This window comes from Mercenaria mercenaria, chromosome 3 (genome assembly GCF_021730395.1).
Source record: "Mercenaria mercenaria strain notata chromosome 3, MADL_Memer_1, whole genome shotgun sequence".
NCBI classification, from domain to species: domain Eukaryota; kingdom Metazoa; phylum Mollusca; class Bivalvia; order Venerida; family Veneridae; genus Mercenaria; species Mercenaria mercenaria.
Window position 1 is genome coordinate 29,184,834 of NC_069363.1, and position 23,856 is coordinate 29,208,689.

Consider the following 23,856-nt stretch of genomic DNA (forward strand, 5'->3'; position numbering starts at 1 on the left):
TGTTATTTTCCATTTTTTTTTATTCAAATCCAACAAAAATCGGCCCTTTGATAAAGGTTTGAAGTTACGTGGTAAAATATTTCTTCAGGGAAGTGAGCTCGAGTTAATTCATAATAATTAAGCATATCACCACATGCAGTCGCATGCTGTTTTTGCTTCAGAATCCCTTAGATCAATCTCTGATCATCTAATTACCGCCACTTAACAAGTGACTGGTAAACCTTTTGAACAATAAGTGTTGTAGCTCCGTGATTAACATGAAGTAATATGCTAATTACACGCTAATCGATAGTGGCGAAAACAAAATATCGATCTCTAACGACTGGTCGATATTTACAGGTATGGACGACAGCATAATACAGATAAATATATTGATTTTTACGGAGTTTATACTCCCCGTATTAGACCTTCCTGGTACCAGTAGTTGTTTTCAACCTATAAAGAGCAGTACCATTTTGTTTTGGCCGGACACCTTCGAAATTAGTCAGAAAACCGTTAGTATATTGTAGATCGTGTAAAATGATTCTAAACGACTGAAAACTCTTTAATTTTTTATTTCTGGATTTTAGGCAAAATTGTTCAGTCTCCTACAATATAGTGTCATATGACCGTTATTGTGAAAATGACTACCTGTCATAATTTCGATTCTCCGCCCGGAAGTTAATTCTATTTCCGCTAAATTGTGGGGTGACAGTTCTGTCCGACAGACCCCAAACTGGGCACAAAAAAAGGATTGTTGTCAACCAACAGAATGACGTTACTTTGTAGAAATTATATACTTGAATCGTATGAGAAATGGCGGACTATCAGTTTAAACATCTCTTTCACATAACGAAAAGTTTAAGGTTTTTGAGGTTGTCTCCCTTTGAATTTATTTCCTAGTCAACAAAAATAGGCCGGTCTTAGTTGAAGTAGATTGAAAAAGAGTTTGAAGAATGGCTTTCAATGAGAAGTAAAAACTTTGAATTTTGCTCAGTTCACTGTAAATATGTAGTCCACATGTAGTCATCTTTCTCTGTAACATCAAAATGTTATGATTTCTTTCATAATTTCTTGTAAATTTTTCACCAAAAATCTGATACCGACAATTGCTGTAAACTTACATTAAGAGATTTATCATGGGAGATCCTTCATTAAGAAAGAGCTCAGCATTAAGGCGGCTACGTAGTCAACTGAAGAAAAAGAAAGAATCTTTAGCTGATCACTTCGACTTCAAGATGTATATTACATTCCACTTTAAAGAAAGGGTAAAATTTTATTGCAATTTGCAGCATCGTACAGAATACAAGTTTTGTTCAAATTTGTATATGAATGCTGCTTTCTCATGGTTTTAGTTGAATCAGGAAATTCATATTCAACATTTGTCAGCTAGACTCTATCATACTGTAATCACTGACTGTAATAGGAGCTGAAAAATGTGCAGCCCGATACAGGACTCGAACATGTGACCGTCTGCTTGCAAGTCAAATGCTCTAGCAACTGAGCTAATCGGACAATCAATATGTCATAGTGAGTGAAAAGAATTGGTATTGTAATACCTAAATCACTGATGCGAGTGAGTATGTTAAACAAGTTTTGATTGGCTGCACACTAAAATCTCACAAAATCACGTTTTTGGCGGTAATTGAAATTATACACTGCACTTGACAGCTTTTCTTGAAAGGGGAAACATGTAGTTTTCTCAAATACAACATTTCTTCTCCTTCTAAAAGACTTACAGCTATTTTACAGCTCAGGTAAATCCCAGGTTGTCCATTGTCCTGGCCCTTGTTAATCCCCTGCCGTGGCGGAGGGATTATAGGAATGGTCTCCTTCCGTCCGTCCGTCCGAGCTCACATTTGCATACTTAGGTGGCTAAAGGAACAATAGGTAACTGTACTTTTTCTTTGATGTCATTCATTCCGTAGGGCTTTTATGTGGCTATTTTTCTCTTACGTGGCTAAAAGAACAAAAGAGTAGGCCTGTATGTTCGCCAACAAGCCCGAAAGTGTCAGCTGTAGTTCGTATTACACGTTCACCCACCGACTCCTTTTTAGACCAAAGTTTGAAAACTGGTAGACTGTTGCTGCCGATAGGCCCATCACTTTCTAAAATTTCCTTTTCAACTGACTTGATTTCATCTACCACATAACGATTAAAGCCTAATAACTTTAGTTTCACTTCTGCATTTTAACAACATATTTTCCCTCCATTCAGTTAATAATTTATTGGCAAGTTTTTCATTGACTGCTCTGTCACTCATAGTAAAAGCAAGTTTTTCCAAAGAGTTCACTATAAATTCTTCACTGATGTTTATATCTTCCAGATTTGATTGTGAGGAGCTGACTGCTTTGTGTGCTTTGGAAAGTTCTTTCAGGTGGGACTTTGTAACGTCTGTTATAGCTGAAGCAGTTTCACGAGATACCTGGGTGAAACCGAGGCTGATTACTTTCCCATTGTCTAATGTTACCGTTGTGTCGAGGATCTTTTTCTTTTTCCTGGTTGTACCATCGCGACTGAGACCCAATGTGCTGGACTCGTCAAGTTTTTCAGCGATATATGTCTTGGCTATGAAGTGCCCTTCATCAACTATTGTCTGCACTGTTGTAGAATTTGGCAGCTCGTCATTTTTCAAGCTATAATTATGTAAATGGGACGTAACACACTGAATCACTTTCAACACTTTCTCTGTCGCAACTTCAAGAGCAGCGAGCTCCATTACACAGAGGCGAACATTGTTCTTGAAACATCCATTTGCATTTGTAGTGTCAATTTTCTTTTTTTCTATTGCTTCTTCTTGTAATTCATTTATTTGTTGATCTTTCTTATCCAAGAGTAACTTCAATTGTTTAATGGAGTTGTTACATATTTCATGTGAGGTACTTTCTAAAAGAAAATCACTGTCGACACACTGCTTTAAATTTGTCCGCAGATCAGAAATATCCTTTCTCAGATATGTGTTGGACTTCTGAGCTATCACTTTTTTTGTCCTTTTCACTTTGAGACAGCTCTTTAAGAGATCTGTTTATATCTTTTAAATTTTCATTCTGTACTGTTAATGCATCATTTTCTTCTTGAATCTCTTTCAATCGTCGTTCAGTCAACACATTTTTATCAGACAACTTTTTGATTTTAAACTGTTGTGCCCTGATCTTGCTGGAACTCTTACGCAAAAGAAAACTATTCTTTCTCGAATTTTCATCACGCTTATTCACATTTTTTAGCTCACCTGTCACATAGTGACAAGGTGAGGTTTTGTGATCACCCTTCGTCCGTCGTCCGTCCATCCGTGCGTCAACAATTTCTTGTCTGCACGATAGTGGTTTCATTTATGATTTTATTTTAACCAAACTTGCACACAACTTGTATCACCATAAGATCTCGGTTCCTTTCTTGAACTGGCGAGATCCCATTATGGGTTCCAGAGTTATGGCCTCTGAAAGGGCCAAAATTAGCTATTTTGACCTTGTCTGCATAATAGCAGCTTTATTTATAACTTGATTTTTACCAAACTGGCACACAACTTGTATCACCATAAGATCTTGGTTCCTTTCTTGAACTGGCCAGATTTCAGTATGAGTTCCCAGGCCCTTCCCCAGAAATTTTTTAAGGCACTGGGGTAGTTTGCGTGGCATAATAAGGGGTGGGTGAGGGAGGGGTGTCCCCTCCCGTGTTCGATTTTTTAAAAAAAATCGAACCCAAATGGTGCTTTTTTAAGTATACCATATGCAAAAAAAAAAACAACACAGCAACATGTATTTCATTACTTCTACATTTTCACATAATCATATAACCATCAATATATCATATACACTACACAGATGTCCACTTCTTTTATAAGTATTTTCGAACAACACATATGTCTTTCCACTTCTTTTGTACTAACACTAACAACACATAGGCATTTTTTTTTCATATAAGTGTCTGTCTTTGGCACTGTGCCATTCCTTTACTGCACCACTGAAATTAAAGTCATTCATTTTTTGTCCCTGCATGGACACCATGAGTAAGGCATTAAGCACTTTCATGCTCACTGGTGAATGGTGGGTGGTCTTTACACTTTCAACTGCTGAGACCTCTCTCACAATCTGAAAGTACAAAAAAAAAAGTATTTGTTATTTTCCCAGAGCAAGGATGGATTTATATTGTAAAGTTCCTAAGATTTGACATTTATCTTGTGTTCTCCTGCACAATGAATTGCAACAGTATTTCTGTTAAATATTTGTGGGTGTAAGCAGCTTTTTTACACACAGAAGCAGGTTCTTTATTTCAAGTTTTAACTATGTATTTTACTGCAAGCAGCAAGTTTCAGAAAGAACATGTATACACACCAGCTGTGGAGGTTGGTAGAAGCAGTCCCACTGTAGCGACTTTGCACAGGTTTGGGTGAGACTCAGACAGATTACCAATAATCCACTCCATTGTGCTCAAAGTGTTCATCTGTGGTAAGGGTGGCTTTCGCCTGTGCCCATTCAATAACCGCCCAGTCTTCTTCAAGGGAGAAGAGTGATGAAAGAGCCTGAAATGAAACATAAGTTACAGTGACATGTTGCAATGAATTGACAAAATGCATCATAACTTTTTTGTTGATGATAAGTTTTTTTTTTATTTTTTTCTAAAATTCTTTGGACCATACATGATGCTGTAAATATATTCAGTAAATAGAGATTCTAAATAAATCAATGTTTATTTAGCATCTATATATAGAAATACTGACTTCCTTGAAATACAACAGAAGAGAATTAATGACTAGACCGGTTCTTTACGTGAGAAAGTAGGCAGTTTATTTGGAACTGGTCTTTCCCGGGAACGATGGTTAGGTAACCTGTCCTAAATTTTGTTATTCCACTGAAACTTGTATCATTTGGTCGTTTCATGTTTACTTTGAGCGATACAAAAGCAAAGTGAAACAACAATATCATAGTAGGTAAAGTTTAATATTTAGAAATTAATAGCACCTTAAACAATAGTAATTAAACATCCTCGAAAAAGTTTGCTTCAGTTCATCCGGAACAATGATTTCATTTTCAAACTTCAAACAGTCCAAGAATCACTGCTAACTTTTAATACAGTTGCCTTTCTCTGCTAATTATTACTCGATAACAATTAACTTACCCATGCATGCCGCCACCAACTGTTATCCCATTTCTTTGCATAGACTAATTATAATCCTTAACTAATAATTATTCCAATCACTCCTGTTCCAATTAACCGCATACTTGTGAAAACACAGACTTTCATCAACACGTGTCGTATTTAAACCCTTATCAGTACACGGCAAACAGCTAGCTACACTGTGTATTCCATAAACTACCCCGATAGATTTTACCTGAGGTATCTCACGGGGATGAAATCGCTTACTGATTTAAGACGCTGCGCTAATAATTGAGGCACTGCGCGGGATATTTAAGCGCTGTGGGAAGCTATATTTCGTGTTTTAAGCGCCGCGGTAGCGCGGCGCCTTATGCGGCTGGGGAAGGGCCTGGTTCCAGAGTTATGGCCCCTGAAAGGGCCAGAATAAGCTATTTTGACCTTGTCTGCACAATCGCAGCTTCATTTATGATTTAATTTTAACCAAACTCGCACACAACTTGTATCACCATAAGATCTTGGTTCCTTTCTTCAACTGGCGAGATTCCATTATGGGTTCCAGAGTTATGGCCCCTGAAAGGGCCAGAATTAGCTATTTTGACCTTGTCTGCACAATAGCAGCTTCATTTATGATTTGAATTTAATCAAACTTGCACAAAACTTGTGTCACTGTTAGATCTCGGTTCCATATTTAAACCGGCCAGATCCCGTAATGGGTTCCAGAGTTATGGCCCCTGAAAGGGCCAAAATTAGCTATTTTGACCTTGTCTGCACAATAGCAGCTTCATTTATGATTTGATTTTAACCAAACTTGCACACAACTTGTATTACCACAAGATCTTGGTTCCTTTCTTGAACTGACTAGATTCCATCATGGGTTCCAGAGTTATGGCCCCTTAAAGGTCCAAAATTGGCTATTTTGGCTTTTGCAGCCATACAGATAATAAGTTTATGGTTTTATTTGATACAAACTTCCAAAATATCTTCAACAACAATAAATCTTGGATTCCATGACAAATCAGATCCAATTGTAGGTTCCAGAGTTATTTTATATCTGATTACCTCCCCTCATTGTAATCAAAATGGATTTATATCAGTAAGTACTTATAGGACTTATTGGAAATTTCATTATTGTCATTAGTTGGACTGAGCCAATCAGGGTAGATAACTATGGACTGATTTTATGTCAAATTACCTCCCTTTATTTCAAATTAAAATGGTATATCTCCGTAACTAATGAAGATACTGATCTGAAATTTTATTTATGTCAACAGATTTATTTGGCAGATCCTTCTTTTGTTCACTTACAATAATTTTCTTTTTAATTACTTCCCTTTTACGCTACTATAAATAGCTTATTTTTAGTAACTCTTTAGCTCACCTGTCACAAAGTGACAAGGTGAGCTTTTGTGATCGCGCGGTGTCCGTCGTCCGTCCGTGCGTCCGTGCGTCCGTGCGTCCGTAAACTTTTGCTTGTGACCACTCTAGAGGTCACATTTTTCATGGGATCTTTATGAAAGTTGGTCAGAATGTTCATCTTGATGATATCTAGGTCAAGTTCGAAACTGGGTCACGTGCCATCAAAAACTAGGTCAGTAGGTCTAAAAATAGAAAAACCTTGTGACCTCTCTAGAGGCCATATATTTCATAAGAGCTTCATGAAAATTGGTCAGAATGTTCACCTTGATGATATCTAGGTCAAGTTCGAAACTGGGTCACATGGGTTCAAAAACTAGGTCAGTAGGTCTAAAAATAGAAAAACCTTGTGACCTCTCTAGAGGCCATATTTTTCATGAGATCTTCATGAATATTGGTCAGAATGTTTATCTTGATGATATCTAGGTCAAGTTCGAAACTGGGTCACGTAGGGTCAAAAACTAGGTCATTAGATCTAAAAATAGAAAAACCTTGTGACCTCTCTAGAGGCCATATTTCTCAATGGATCTTCATGAAAATTGGTCAGAATGTTCATCTTGATGATATCTAGGTCAGGTTCGAAACTGGGTCACGTGGGGTTAAAAACTAGGTCAGTAGATCTAAAAATAGAAAAACCTTGTGACCTCTCTAGAGGCCATATTTTTCATGAGATCTTCATGAATATTGGTCAGAATGTTCACCTTGATGATATCTAGGTCAAGTTCGAAACTGGGTCATGTGGGGTCAAAAACTAGGTCAGTAGGTCTAAAAATAGAAAAACCTTGTGACCTCTCTAGAGGCCATATTTCTCAATGGATCTTCATGAAAATTCGTCAGAATGTTCACCTTGATGATATCTAGGTCAAGTTCGAAACTGGGTCACGTGCGGTCAAAAACTAGGTCAGTAGGTCTAAAAATAGGGAAACCTTGTGACCTCTCTAGAGGCGATATTTTTCAATGGATCTTCATGAAAATTGGTCAGAGTGTTTACCTTGAAGATATCTAGGTCAAGTTCGAAACTGGGTCACGTGGGGTTAAAAACTAGGTCAGTAGATCTAAAAATAGAAAAACCTTGTGGCCTCTCTAGAGGCCATATTTTTCATGAGATCTTCATGATTATTGGTCAGAATGTTCACCTTGATGATATCTAAGTCAAGTTCGAAACTGGGTCACGTGGGGTTAAAAACTAGGTCAGTAGGTCTAAAAATAGAAAAAACCTTGTGACCTCTCTAGAGGCCATATTTCTCACCGGATCTTCATGAAAATTGGTGAGAATGTTCAGCTTGATGATATCTAGGTCAGGTTTGTAACTGGGTCATGTGCGGTCAAAAACCAGGTCAGTAGGTCGAAAAATAGAAAAACCTTGTGACCTCTCTAGAGGCCATATTTTTCACGAGATCTTCATGAAAATTGGTGAGAATGTTCACCTTGATGATATCTAGGTCAAGTTTAAAAGTGGGTCACGTGCCTTCAAAAACTAGGCCATTAGGTCAAATAATAGAAAAACCTTGTGACCTCTCTAGAGGCCATATTTTTCAATGGATCTTCATGAAAATTGGTCAGAATTTTTTATCTTGATGATATCTAGGTCACATGTGCTCAAAAACTAGGTCACTATGTCAAATAATAGAAATAATGACGTCATACTCAGTTCAACACTGGGTCATGTGGGGATAGGTGAGCGATTCAGGACCATCATGGTCCTCTTGTTTATTATTGGCAGTAGGGAAAAACCGAGACCACTTTTCTGTTGTACAACATGGATGGTACCTCCAATTTTTAGGTGTATTTTGACATATCTGTATCTTGTAAGAATTTTTTTTTCTTTTTAGTTAAATTTCTTCCCTTTGTTGTTCCTGTTCTTTGGACTTACATATTTTTTCTGAGGACCTTCTTGTCCTCAAGTGCAATGATAACAGGTGAGCGATATAGGGCCATCATGGCCCTCTTGTTACTGAATAGTGTCCTGTACGACTGCTTATTTTCTGCATTTTTAGCTCACCTGTCAGTGACAAGGTGAGCTTTTGTGATCACCCTTCGTCCGTTGTCAGTCGTCCGTCCGTGCGTCAACAATTTCTTGTCTGCACCAAACTGGCACACAACTTGTATCGCCATAAGATCTTGGTTCCTTTCTTGGACTGGTCAGATTCCTTTATGGGTTCCAGAGTTATGGCCTCTGAAAGGGCCAAAAATTAGCTATTTTGACCTTGTCTGCACAATAGCAGCATCATTTATGATTTTATTTTAACCAAACTTGCACACAACTTGTATTACCACAAGATCTTGTTTCCTTTCTTGAACTGGCCAGATTCCATCATGGGTTCCAGAGTTATGGCCCCTTAAAGGTCCAAAATTGGCTATTTTGGCTTTTGCAGCTATATAGAGACTTCATTTATGGTTTTATTTGACACAAACTTTCAAAATATCTTCAACAACAATAAATCTTGGATTCCATGACAAATCTGATCTGATCGTAGGTTCCAGAGTTATTTTATATCTGATTACCTCCCCTGATTGTAATCAAAATGGATTTATATCAGTAAGTACTTACAGGGCTTATTTGAAATTTCATTATTGTTATTAGTTTGACTGAGACAATCAGGGTAGATATCTATGGACTGATTTTATGTCAGATTACCTCCCTTTATTTCAAATTAAAATGGGTATATCTCCATAACTAATGAAGATACTGATCTGAAATTTCATTTATGTCAACAGATTTATTTGGAAGATCCTTCTTTTTTCCACTTACAGTATTTTTTTTTTAATTACTTCCCTTTTACGATACTATAAATAGCTTATTTTTAGTAACTTTTTTATTATTGGCCGTAGGGAAAAAACGAGACCACTTTTGTGTGGTACAACATGGATGGTACCTCCAATTTTTAGGTGTATTTTGACATATCTATACCTTGTAAGATTTTTTTTTTCTTTTTGGTTAAATTTCTTCCCTTTGTTGTTCCTGTCCTTTGGATTTAGATATATTTTCTGAGGACCTTCTTGTCCTCAAGTGCAGTAATAACAGGTGAGCGATATAGGGCCATCATGGCCCTCTTGTTTGTTCATGTTCACTGATTTGTTTTTGTAGGTGGAAAAATAAATCATGACAACTGCAACTCAGCATAAAAATACTAAAGTTCTTTTCCACTGAAATTACATCATAGACACGGAAATTTGACGCAATTATTGTCCAGCGTCAACATATAAATTCCCTCGGACATACTGTTATGAAATACGAAGATTTATCAAAGTTTCGCTAATTTTTTGTCCCACTTTTTATTGACGCTATGGACGCCGCCATGTTAACAGCTGTGCCTAACTGTAACATGTTAAGGACAAGGAAAACCTGAAAATGAGTTAATTTAATATGAAAGCCATCCTCGAGCATTTCATAACGCTGAAAGAATTTTTAAAATCAGACCACTATTGAAAAAGATATGGCAGTTTGAAATTTAAGAAAATGGCTGATCATGGAGGCAGCCATTTTAGTGTTTATGACGTCATTTACACACTGATGAATTCTTTATTTAGCAAATAACCTTTTAAATAGACTAATTTTATATGTTTCATGGGTGTAGGATGTAAAACAAGGTAATTCCTTTCATTATAGCTTGAAAAAGAAGAGAAATTATTTTACATAAATAACTAAATACAGTTCAAATATGTATCAAGACATTTCAGAAATCCGCAGTTTTGTTTTTTGTTGCCATGGAAACAAAATGGCCTCCATTTTAATCAAATATTTAAATTCTGATAACTTCCTAATTTTTAACCTGATTTTGAAAATTCTTTCACTTCTTTAAATGAAATAAGAAGTCCTAGCAGGCAAAATTAACATAAAAACAACATTGTCTTTCCCTTTAAATCCATTTTCATTGGATAATTGAAACGAAATACTAACGAATGGCGGACCAGTTGTCGGCATACTTCTGTTTTATGCATTCAGTAAGTCTATATTTCGGACATTTCCCTTGTGAATGAGTAAAATGGTAAAATCAGAAACTCACTAGGAGTAATTTTACTCCTGATAACTTGTAAATGAGAAAAAAAAAACAGAAATCAGTTTTATAACACTTGTTTATTTGTATATTTGTTTGCAGTTCGGTTTCAATTCAGCTTTCAAGTTTTTGCTTCTTTTTCTCCCTTGGCTTGCTTTGGATTCACACTCACTACCAAATCCAATAGGTTATTCAATATACCTTTAACAATGTTTTGTGGATCATTTTTTGTTGGTTTAAAGAATGTGTAGTAGAGCGTTTGTTCACTTTTAACATTCTTAAAAAGAGCCATTTTGTTGTTTAATCCGCACCGGAAGTTGATATTTTAAATTGACACCGCTTTAAAATATACTACTGTACCATCAATATTAATTCCCATTTTTTCCCAACTATTTGATTTATGCACACATTGAGTGTATAATATAGTTTAAGCTAGCTTTATAGAGTACCATTCAAAGCATGTGTATGTTCAATGTGGGAGAATTAATGCAGACCGTGCTCTATTACGTAAAGCATCCAGACGATTCAGATTTTGTTTACGCTAGTAAAAAGTCATTGCATGTGTTTCTGTAATTTCATATACATTTTTATATGCTAAAAATGATCAGACATGGGTATATGCATTATTTCAAATCGTAATTTACGCTAATACACATCTTATCTGGAGCCCTGGATATATTCAGTTAGCTCCTTAAAACTCAAAATAAAATTATACTTCTTCATTTTTATCACTTTAAAGTCCCAATTGCTGTGTGTAAAGGTAGTGTTTAGAACATCCGGTACTGTTCGCAAAGAGCTAGGCTAAGTTAGCCGGACAGGTCTGTATCTAAAAAGGATTTCTCTCTCTCTGTTCTGGGGGCTTTATCTCACTCTGTCCCTCTGGTCAGATCGCTCTGTGTCTGTATTAGTAGAGGATGAATTTCGCGCCCTGTGTGGCTGCGTTGCTATATGTAAACAGTGCTCTCGCTAGTGGGCAACTTGAGCGAAATAGGCACTTTGGAAGTTCAAACTTCGCTCAAATCTAACCTCAAAGCGAAATGCAAGTCGCCCGATTTTCTTTGATATCTGAACTCGCTAATTAACGCTACCCGGGCTGTTGGCAAAATGAGTGTTGAATATACAAACACGTGCCAATAGCATGATTTAAGCTCCCCCTACTTCAGGTACTTGCGAGATTTTCCCAAGAAGTGTGAAAGCGAATCAAATTATCCAATTACCAGAGTCAATTGTGTTCAGCCAATTAGCGCTGCGGTTACGTCTTTGACATTTTGCATTTAATTGTCAACATGTTCGAGTGCAAAAAACAATGTTTTATAACCATGCGATTAATTGGAATATTGTACATTGCGGTCTATACTCTATGTGGCATTTCTGTTAAATTCTACCCATATGAAGTTTCTACATGAATATTAATGTTTAATTTACTGAAGCAAGTAAGCCTGACCAGTATAATTATTATGACTTTTTTGGATTTTTTAAAGTATTTGTTTTCCTAACAGTAAAATGCAGATACGGGTAAGGCTTAGAGGGATGACAACTATAAAAAAATCAGATCATAAAATAAGTCATCCCGATAAGCCAAATGAGTAAGGCTACTCCAAAATTTACTCAAATGGGGGCCCTTTGCCCCTTTTAGGAGTCACTAGAGCTAAAAATAGAAATACCCTTAAACAGCTTCTTCTCAGAAACCACTTGATGGATTTATGTCAGACTTTGTCTGTAGCATTATTATATGGTCCTTTCCCAATTTTATTCTAATGTAAGGGGCCACTGGAGCTAAAGAAACAGATATAGGAAAATGACTTCTTTTAATGAGCCGTTTGATGGCTGTCATCAAGCTTGGTCTGTAACATCTTTATGTGTAACTTACACAAGATTGCTGAAATGGGTAAAAGATCTTTAAATGACATCATCTCATGAACCACTTGATTGATCTTCATCAAACTTGGTCTGACAGTAGTGTCTCTGTAAGTACTTCTCCCAAATGTGTTCAAAATGGGGCCACTTGGTCCCCAGTTAGGGGCTACTAGAGCTAAAGGTAGAAATACCTGGAAAAAACTTCTTCTTGTGAACCACTTCACAGATCTTAGTCAAAATTGGTTTGAAGCTTTATTATAAGGTACTCTCCATATTTATACAAATGCCGACATTCTGCCCTTTTTCGGGATGCTAGAGCTAAAAATAGAAATGTCTGTAAATAACTTGTTTTCATGAACAGCATGATGTCTTTTCTTTTAACTTGGTCTGTAGCATTTTTAGAAGGTCCTCTTCCAAGTTTGTTCAAATTGGGTTCTTGGCTCCATCTAGGGGTGGCTAGAGCCAAAAATAGAAAAATCTTTAAATGACTTCTAACGAACTGCTTGGTGGATCGCCATGAAACTTGGTTTGTAATATCATTGTAAGATCTCTTCCAAATTTGGCTAAATGGTGGCACTTAGTCCTTTTTAGGGGCCACTGGTTTATAATGCTGAAACAATTGTTGTTACCATTCATGATATACTACTATTGCCCTCAAGTTAAAATATTTATGCACTTTTTTACTACGGTTTTCACTTTGAAATACACCATAATGCACGATATGAGTCAATAAAACCAAAAAATGTTTGCGAAGGCCCCCACATACCCTCGCAATCAGCTGTTGTATCTCAAAAAATTCTTGGGTAATATTTTTTCTGGCTAGAACCTGACTGCTTGTACAGTTTATCCAAATCAAAGAAACTTTATATATATACATACACTAACTTCATTGAAATGAATTTGACATATATGCACATTTTGTCATGACTTTCATGTCTAGTTATTATGAATATTATATGTATAGAATTATTATGTATTTCAGAAGAAAAGTTGTGCAGTGTTTGAGGTTGAAGAGGTACTACCTGTGATGACAAATAATTATGAAGATTGTATAAAAGAGGGGGCAAAGGTATACTCTATAACTTACACTGTATATCTTAAAATATTTCCTTATGGTTGTCTCATAACAGTATGTTACCATTGGATATTATTATTATTATTATACCAGATTTATATAGCGCCCTTTTCATGATCAATTTCACGTTCAAAGGCGCTTTACATAGTTCAAATGCAGAGTGAGACAAAGCCCCCACGACAGAGAGATCAGAAATCAGATACAGCCTTGTCCGGCTAACTTAGCCTAGCTTGTTGTGAATAGACAGCCTGGTTCTTTAACGTGCCCAGTGTATAGCACTGATACACGAAAATATATGAAAAGTGTAAAATTAAAGAGACATAAAATTGAAGAATGGTAAGTTGTTGTCTTCTTAGCTGTTTGGCCATTATATCTGACATTTAGTTCGAGTCGTACTAGGGTGACAACCACATCTCATATGACAGCAGTACTAGGTTTTCAAATATGCAGGCTCAAATGTGGTTCAAATAAGCTTAAACTGTCAAGTTAAAATAGATTGGTATAAAAAAAGACCTGAAAATACTGAGACCAAGTTTACCTGTAGAAGACTTACAATACATATACAGCATCAGCTGCAACTTGCTAGGTATCTCCTAGATGTGAAGCTACACTCATTTTTACTGTGCTCGGGGAGTGCAGACATCTGATGAGGCACATTTTTGTTATTCATATTTTTCAGGAAAGATGTTTTTAGCTTGACTGTTCGAAGAATAGGTAGAGCTTCTGGACTTACCCTGATTTGGTTAAGCTGGTATCTCAGTAACCACTTATTGGAATGGATTGAAACTTCACACACTTATTCACTGTGAAGAACTGACTTGCACCGCACAGGTTCCATAACTCTGTTTTTTTTTTTACAAAATTATGCCCCTTTTTCAACATTTGACAAAGTTGTTTGAATAGTAGAGCGTTGCTGTCCTCTGACAGCTCTTGTTGTTTTGTTTTGGTCATTGGTTCTCCTGCTGTGCTGTACATATACCAAAAGAAATGTTTCCCTTTGTCCAGATAGTTCAAGCTCACTATAAAATGGACCTCAGCACTGAATGGGTCATAATGGCTTTGAGTAGGATGTGGTTGTTCACTTCTTTGTTATTGACATGAAATGCAGTCAAAAACCATGTTATTGACATGAAATGCAGTCAAAAACCACTATTTTATCACCTGCTAATAAAGGCCACCATTTTCGTTTCCAATTTAACCATGAACAAACAAAATATTTTCATCTCTCGAGTGGTCTTTACAGACAGATTTGAATAAGGATGTAACGATATATTGAAATTCACTGTATCATGATACATTAGCCTGGGGATACACATATCGTATCATAAGCCTGTTTCAAGATACAGTGAACAGTAGAAACATTGAATGAAAACTTTCATGCAATCAGTTTGAACATATGTTGAAGTCGTTTTTTTCCTTTTTCTGCAATGGTTATCTCAGATATTCTCTGTTTAGACAGTTGCTTTATTTGCTTTTAACATAAAAGTGAAAGCACAGTGGAATTTGAAGAAAAAAACAGAAAACTACAAACATAATCAGTGACCACCAAGATAAGGTCAGGTTTCTCTTTATTGTTATTCAGGTTGACAAATCAAAGGGTAATCTCGAAGGTCTGCTAAGGTTACCATGGTTGTCAACATCTCATGAACAATGTAAAAGTGTCATGAAAATAAGGTTACACATAAGATTGCTCTACATTCTCATGAATAGCGAACATGATACAGAAGATGAGTATCAAAGCATATGTTGAGACAGGTATATAACTCTTATTTTCAGAATGAGACATAACTGAAGAGAGTTCAAAGGAGTTGATTGAGAGGGATATAGTACAATTCCATGCACCCAGATGGCAACCAATGAGAAGGGTGATTATATGTTTTTTAACTTGAAGGGCACAATTGTCTGGGACACATAAAATCTTCTTAAAATACTTAAAATCATACTATTCATATGGAATTACAATATTCCATAGCATATAATGAAACAGTGTGAGGATGCAGGCTATCTGATAGCAGTTTCTTGTTATTTTGTAGATTGAAACACATACATCAGCCGCATATTTCTCTTGGAAGCTTCCCTCTGCTGGTGACTTACTTTATTGCTTCAGTGAAAGAAACGCTGATTTATGTATTAAAAATATTTTACCAGAAATACATGTAGTGTAAGCCATCCAGACGGTTTAGGGAAGGTCTGCGGTTCCACCTAGGCGCCTGTCTGTGCATAAAATAATGTCTGGAGGGGCACCTGGAGTTTCCTTAACCATGAAAAAACTTGAAATACCCTAAAGTCTGTGTAGTATTAATACTTCAGTGACTTTTGCCATCTTTGTTATATCTTTTTGCACATGAACAGGACTTGATTGGTTGTACTACGGATGTAGACTACTTTCTCTGGCCAAGGAAGGACCTAGATAGGATTGAATGTAATCTATTTTCAAAATGGAAGGAGGAGCAAGGGCCATTCAAGAAGATAGAGGTACTGTTTACTGTAGTAAACAATGAAAAACTTGTATTTAATCTTATTTTGTTATTCAAGTACTCTTAACCAGGTTGATGTTAAATGTAAAATGCTGTTTTTTTTTGACAGATTTCAGTTACATGTTTTGGTCAGTGAATCTACCATTGATCAGTTTGTTTAAAGAGAACTGAATTTTCCAGTGGTGTATGAATGTAAGACTATAATTTTTTTTGTGGCGCTGATGTCGAAAACATGGGAGGCATCTATAGTGTTTGAAATTTCCATTCGTTAATATGTGGTTCCGTCCATCATACTTTCTTGTGTACTAAAATTCTCTTACAGTTTTCACCCAATTCGAATGAAACTTGGTATATATCATCAACATGAAATGGACATATATGAATTTTTGGGAGTTTCCATCCAGTTCAAATGAAATTTGTTAAACATCAATATGAAGTGGACTTGTGTATATTTTAGGAACTTCAAGTCTGATTATTCACCCGAAAGGCCACATTTCTACTTGATTAACATATATCTTTGTCAGAATGAACCTGTGAATTTTTATTTGATTTCAAAACTAGGCTATCTGACTTTTTCGGTTAAAAATTTTATTACCTGAGGTCAATAACTAGGTCAAGTCATAGAAAAACCTTGTTAACACTCTAGAGGCAACATTTTTTACTTGATCTTCATAAAACTGTGAGAATTGATCTTCAGAAGAAATGTCAGAATGTTTGTCTCCATGAAGTATAGGTCAAGTTCAATACCGAGTTACCTGAGATGTTAAAGTAGGTTACTTGTCAAATCATAGAAAAACCTTGTTTAATTTTTAGAGGCCAAATTTTCTACTTGAACTTTATAACACTTTGTCAGAATTTTTGTCTCTATGAAATTTATGTTAAACTGGGTAATCTGACATCTTAAACTAAGTCACTGGGTCAAATCATAGAAAAAACCTTGTTAACACTCAAAGACAACATTTTTAACTGGATTTTCATAAAGCTTTGTTAGAATGTTTGTTTATATGAACTCTAGATTAAGTCCAAAAGTGCTTTACCTTAGATTAAAAACTAGGTCAGTAGGTCAGGTCATAGAGAAACCTTGTTAACACTACAGAGACCACATTTTGCATCTGATTATAAAAAAAAACCAGATTGATGGTCACCATGAAATATAGGCCAAATTCAAAACTGGATTACTTGAGATTTTAAGCTAGATTGCTAGGTCAAATCGTAGAAACAAACTTTGTTAACACTCTATAGGTCACATTTTTAATCCCCCGCCGTGGCGGAGGGATTATAGGAGTGGTCTGCATCCGTCCGTCTGTCCGTCCTTCCGTCCGTCCTTCCGTCCGTAACAAAATCGTGTCCGGTCCATATCTCCTAAACACCTTGAAGGATTTTCATGAAACTTGGGTCAAATGATCACCTCATCAAGACGATGTGCAGAACTCATGAGTCAACCTTGTCGGTTCAAGGTCAAGGTCACAACTCAAGGTCAAAGGTTTGAGCCTGCCATTTTGTGTCCGCTCTATATCTCCTAAACCCCTTGAAGGAATTTTATCAAACTTGGGTCAAATGATCACCTCATCAAGACGATGTGCAGAACCCATAAGTCAGCCATGCCGGGTCAAGGTCACAACTTAGGGTCAAAGGTTTGAGCCTTCCATTTTGTGTCCGCTCTATATCTCTTAAACCCCTTGAAGGAATGTAAAACTTGGGTCAAATGATAACCTCATCAAGACGATGTGCAGAACCGATGAGTCAGTCATGCTGGCTCAAGGTCAAGGTCACAACTTAGGGTCAAAGGTTTGAGCCTTCCATTTTGTGTCCGCTCTATATCTCCTAAACCCCTTGAAGGATTTTCATCAAACTTGGGTCAAACGATCACCTCATCAAAGTGATGTGCAGAACTTATGAGTCAGCCATGTCGGCTCAAGGTCAAGGTCACAACTGAAGGTCAAAGGTTTGAGCCTTCCATTTCGTGTCTGCTCTATATCTTCTAAACCCCTTGAAGGAATTTTATAAAACTTGGGTCAAATGATTACCTCATCAGAACGATGTGCAGAAATGATGAGTCAACCATGCCAGCTCAAGGTCAAGGTCACAACTAAGGGTCGAAGGTTTGAGCCTTCCATTTGGTGTCCACTCTGTAGATCTCCTTAACCCCTTGAAAGATTTTCATCAAACTCGGGTCAAATGATCACCTCATCAAGAACTCATGAGTCAGCCATGTCAACTCAAGGTCAAGATCACAACTGAAGGTCAAAGGTTTCAGCTCTGTATCTCCTAAACCCCTTGAAGGATTTTCATGAAACTTTGGTCAAATGATCACCTCATCAAGATGTTGTGCAGAATTCATGAGTCAGCCATGTCAGTTCAGGTCAAGGTCACAGCTAAAATCAAAGGTTTACCCTTTCACTATCCATAGCAGTGGTGGGGGATTTAGCTGTCTTTCAGACTGCCTTGTCTACTTTATATTAAAATTTTATCAAAATGTTTTTCTCTATGAAATATAATTCAAAACTAATTTATTAGGTAAAAACTAAGTCACAAGGTCAAACTATAGAAAGACATTGTTAACACACAGAAGGCCATGATTTTTCTACCTCATATTCATGAGACTTGGTCAGAATGTTTGTCTGTTTTAAATCTAGAATAAATTTGTAACTTGGTCACTTGGAAAAAAAACTAGGTCATTAGGTGAAATCATTGAAAAACTTCGTTAACACCTTAGATACTACTTTTTCAACTTGATCATCATAATTCTTTATCAGAATAATTATATGTATGAAATGTATGGTCTAGTTCAAGTGGGGTACCTGATGTCTTGACTGTAAAATCTACTGTGATGAAATACATGGGAAAAGTGTGTGAACAGGTCACTGTAAATATTGATTTGATTTCAGATGGAGTTTGAGTTTCTACAGAGAGATATTGAGAAGCAGGCAGTGTTTTTACTAACCAGGAAAGAAGATACTGGACTTATCATCAGTAATCCAGATCAGAATATGTTCCTGTTTATTGACAGGCTTAACCTACAGGTACTATTTTATATATGTATTATTTCTCTGAATGCAGAAAATAGTATGATGTTAGCTGCACTATTCGGAGAATAGGGGGGCTATTCTACTCGCCCCAGCGTTGGCGTCGGCGTGACCTTTCTTGGTTAAAGTTTTTCGGCAACCTTTGTTTTTCTGTCATATTTTTGTTATTATTGCTTATATCTTACTGTAACTTCACATAAACATTGTCCAGTATACAAACAAAATATGTTTAGGGGCTAAGCCTACTATACCCAAGGTCAAGGTCACCAAGGAGTTATACTTAGGTTATTTTTAAGGTTAGAGTTTTTCGGCAACCTTTGTTTTTCTGTCATATCTTTGTTACTATTGCTTATATCTTACTGTAGCTTTACATAAACATTGTCCAGCATACAAACAAAGTATGTACAGGGGCTGGGCCAATTATATCCAAGGTCAAGGTCACCAAGATGTTTAGGTTATTTTTAAGGTTAAAGTTTTTCAGCAACCTTTGTTTTTCTGTCATATCTTTGTTACTATTGATTATATCTTAATGTAAGTTCACATAAACATTATCCAGCATACAAACAAAGTATGTGCAGGGGCTGGGCCCATCATATCCAAGGTCAAGGTCACCAAGATGTTATACTTGGGATTATTTTCATGTTAAATTTTTTCCAATGCTTCGTTTATAGACATATCTTTGGTACTTTAAAAGATAATGACTTGAAATTAAAACTATTTCTTTATAATCATCATTTGCATGTGTGGTTACAAACCCCATAACTCTAATTGTATTTTTGACAGAATTATGCCCCTTTTGTACTTAAAGATCTTTTTGCAATTTTCGCTTTCTGGATATACCTTTAATGCAACATAAGATAAAGACTTGAAACTTAAAATATATCTTTATCATCATCATCTGCATGTGTGGTAACAATCCCCATAACTCTGGTTTGTATCTTTGACCAAATTATGCCCCTTTCATACTTAAATTTTTTAACAAACTGTATTTTCTGGACGTAACTTTAGTACTATATAAGATAATGACTTGAAACTCAAAATATATCTTTACCATCATCATCTGCATGTGTGGTAACAATCCCAATAACTCTAATTTGTGTTCTTGACAGAATTATGCCCCTTGGTGTATCTTCCTTTTAAAGTAGAGGTCTCTTATTGAGACATATATTCATTTTACTGTCAAATCCACAAATAGTGGAGCGCGCTGTCTTATGGACAGCTCTTGTTTTATTTGTTTTGTTTATGGCAACAATATAGTTTTGATAATAATTTTTGCAATTTGGCAGTTTTTATTGTGGAAGAAGACAGATTAGCCTTTGTGGCATAATTTCAGACATTGGCCATCACCAGGGTTTCACTTACCTTCAGCATGCCAGGTTGATGAATATATACATGTCTCAGCAGTGTGCAGCAGGTGGTAGGAAGACAGCACCTTTCATACCATAAAATGGATATCATTTGATAAAAACAAAAGTGATGTTACGTTTATATTACTGAGCCAATAGTGAATAGTTGCACAGTCGTAGATATTGATCCAAACTGGGTCATCTTGGGTCAAAAACTAGGTCATTAAACCAGCCTGCTTTTTATGTGGGGTTGCTTAACTTAGTTATATGTATTTGCTGGGATTAATTCCTGAATTAAACAATTTACATTCTTAAAATTGAATTTGGACTGAAGTAAAGTTTTTCTTTTTACATATATTTCAGACTAAGAAGAACACGGTGACCATTTTAAAGTTAGCCAATGTATGTGTATACCTGCCACAAGACCAGCTCATGTACTGGGGAACTGAGACAATGGAACACACACTGAATTCTCTTATGAATACACAGGACAGTCAGCATTGAGAAATATATATTTTTTTACAGTTCTTTAAAACATGTATTATAATTGAGCTTGACAAAAAATCATGTTTTTATATTGAAATTAGACCGGAAATGCAGAAGAAGTGGTTACTGTCTCAAGCATTTTGTTAGAACTGTGGCCTTTTTATAGTTTTTGTAATAGGAAAAGAACTGTTTGATCAAAATCAATGTCAGTATACTAAATTTTGCAGTTTGAAGAAGCTGGTTTTTGTGGGATATCGGTATCATACAGCAAAATTATTTTTTGTTCTGCAGCATGCATATTTTTATACTATTGGTATGTTGGCTTACTTTAAACTTGATTGTGTTACCATAGTATGTACTTGTAAGAAAACACACAGGGGGCATATAATGTAAAAGTTTAAAATGACAGCCGTTGCTTAAGTGTGTGTCAATAATTTCTGTCCCAGTTTACATTTATTTTTGAAATTTCATGTTTCAAAAGTTCCATTTAAATTTATGATTTTTTTTAAAAGTTGAAGCTATCCCTATCAGGCACGTTCATTTTCTGCCATTGTTACTCCTAAGCACAGGCTGAAGTAACTGATCCTTAACCCTTAGCCTGCTGTCGGCAAGTGATTCTGCCTTTGCGGCCAGTGCAGACCAAGATCAGCCTGCACATCTGTGCAGTCTGATCATGGTCTGCACTGTTGGTTATTCAGTCAGTATCTTTTTGGTAAGCACCCTTTTTAACAATTAATGGTACTGTCCAAATTGAAAGATGGAAGAGTTCATTATAGAAATTTAGCAAGGTAAGGGTTAAAATTATGTTTGAAATTCTCTAAAACCTTTAATTTCTTGGACATTAAGCTTAGTGGTTTTGTCCAGAATTATTATTTTATGGGGACATGAATCAACTGATTCAAAAATTAACTATAACATGTGTAAGGATAATGTTTGTTTGTTGCACTTTGATTTCTAGGGATCCCTGAAAGTTTCTCATGTACTAACAATGAATATTACCAAAACCAATAGTCATCACCACCAGCTGATGGTAAATTGGTGATTTTGTTTTTGGTAAAGAAGATTTAACTAACTGAAGTAAAACTGTTAAATCATTAAAATTTGTTAAATAATAATTTTTGTGGATTTCATGGTAGTTGTCAATCCAAGAAATATAAGATTCCTGTTTAAGTAAGCTATGAACCATGAATTTATATCTAAGAAAAGTTGCAAATTTGTAGAAAAACCTTTTTTTTTTGAGAAACTAAATGCAGAGCTCCAGATAAGATTCTCCCTTGTTTTTTTCCCATAGGGTATTTTACCCCCAGATCTTTTCTTTTTTAAATATATCTTTTAAATTTCTGAAAGCGAATTGTAGTTTTCTTAGTTCTTTAGAATGTATTTGTTTACATTGTAATTAAAGTGTACAGTTATATCTTTAACTCCTAATGACCAAAGTTCAAGAGCGATGACTACATCACTGCCTGTACCTTTTTCAAATAGGATTTACATTTTATAAATAAATGTATTACATTCCGATTTTATTTGCAGCTTATCTGGAGCTCTGATAAATGATATCTGTTTCATTGTATACAAATATTTGTTTTTTTTTTCGGCATTGTAATCAATAACTGATGCTGTCCTATAATAAGGGTCTACCAGAAATAATTAACTTGTCAAATTCTTCTGTACTAAATCAAGAATGATGTGTGTGTAGGGAATATAACAGCAATAGTTAATGTAATTGTGCAATAGAAGGGTCCTTTGATTTTAAGTTGTATAGGACTTTGTTTTCTATAAGATCATTAAGAATAGGCTAAAACTGCTGTCCTTGGCACTACTTTCACACTAAGCTAAAACTACCTCTTCATGTCTTGTGAATTAGATATTTTTAGCTCGACTTTCCGAAGAAAATGTAGAGCTATTGCACTCGCCCCAGAATCAGCATTGCCGTTGGCGTTGGTGTCGTCGTCGGTTAAAGCTTTTACTATCAGACCTATTGACTTGAAACTTAAAATAGTTATCTACTATCACAGACTACACCAGGGGAAACAACCCTCATAACTCTGGTTTGAATTTTGAAAAAGTTTTTGATAAAGTCAAATATCTCTGTTACTATCAAAACTTTTGACTTGAAACTTAAAATAGTTATTTACTATCAAGTCTACACCAATAGAAACAATCCCATAACTCTGACAGATTTATGCCCCTTTTAACTTAGAAGTTTTGTTAAAGTTCTCGATAAAGTCAAATATCTCTGTTACTATCAAAACTTTTGACTTGAAACTTAAAATAGTTATTTACTATCAAAGTCTACACCAATAGAAACAATCCCCATAACTCTGACAGATTTATGCCCCTTTTTAACTTAGAAGTTTTTAGTTAAAGTTCTCGATAAAGTCAAATATCTCTGTTACTATCAAAGCTTTTGACTTGAAACTTAAAATAGTTATTTACTATCAAAGTCTACACCAATAGAAACAATCCCCATAACTCTGACAGATTTATGCCCCTTTTTAACTTAGATGTTTTGGTTAAAGTTTTTGATGAAGTCAAATATCTCTGTTACTATCAAAGCTTTTGACTTGAAACTTAAAATAGTTAATTTGACTTAATACTTAAAATAGTTATTTACTATCAAAGTCTACACCAATAGAAACAATCCCCATAACTCTGATTTGAATTTTGACAGAGTTATGTCCCTTTTTAACTTAGATATTTTTGGTTAGTTTTATATAACATCCAATATCTCTGTTACTATCAAAGCTATTGCCTTGAAACTTAAAATAGTTATTTACTATCAAAGGCTACACCATAAGAAACAATCCCCATAACTCTAATTAGAATTTTGACAGATTTATGCCCCTTTTACTGGCAAAGCTCTAGTTCGGAGTCAAGCACTGAGAAAAGTCGAGCGTGCTGTCTTACAGACAACTCTTGTTTGATTACCTGGTTAAGAAATGCAAACTAAATGAAACAAAAATATAGTACCCTCTAAAATGCTATGAAGTTATCTTTTAATAATTATGTAAATCTTAATTTTGGGAAAGGATATTTGCATCCATTTGTAAAGTCATTTTATTATGTTTTATGAATATCCTTTCTTTGTCAATGTTCTTTTTTGTT

The 23,856-nt window shown here is 35.6% G+C and overlaps 1 protein-coding gene across 1 annotated transcript; it reads left to right on the forward strand.

The window, feature by feature from the left end:
- The first annotated feature begins 649 nt into the window (after window positions 1-649).
- Window positions 650-22,911, forward strand: LOC123525191 (uncharacterized protein C6orf62 homolog). Its single transcript, XM_053538100.1, has 6 exons — window positions 650-1,247; window positions 13,324-13,431; window positions 15,213-15,281; window positions 15,769-15,891; window positions 18,782-18,916; window positions 20,629-22,911. The coding sequence occupies exons 1-6, from the start codon at window positions 1,119-1,121 to the stop codon at window positions 20,767-20,769; spliced, it is 705 nt and encodes a 234-aa protein (XP_053394075.1). The 5' UTR covers window positions 650-1,118; the 3' UTR covers window positions 20,770-22,911.
- The last annotated feature ends 945 nt before the right edge of the window (window positions 22,912-23,856 follow it).

What these genes read in the sequence shown, in the direction of transcription:
- LOC123525191 (XM_053538100.1), top strand. Translation starts at nt 1,119, where the DNA reads ATGGGAGATCCTTCATTAAGAAAGAGCTCAGCATTAAGGCGGCTACGT. An exon ending in GATGGCAACCAATGAGAAGG is followed by an intron (nt 15,282 to 15,768) that starts GTGATTATATGT and finishes GCACATGAACAG; the next exon opens with GACTTGATTGGTTGTACTAC. An exon ending in GGCCATTCAAGAAGATAGAG is followed by an intron (nt 15,892 to 18,781) that starts GTACTGTTTACT and finishes ATTTGATTTCAG; the next exon opens with ATGGAGTTTGAGTTTCTACA.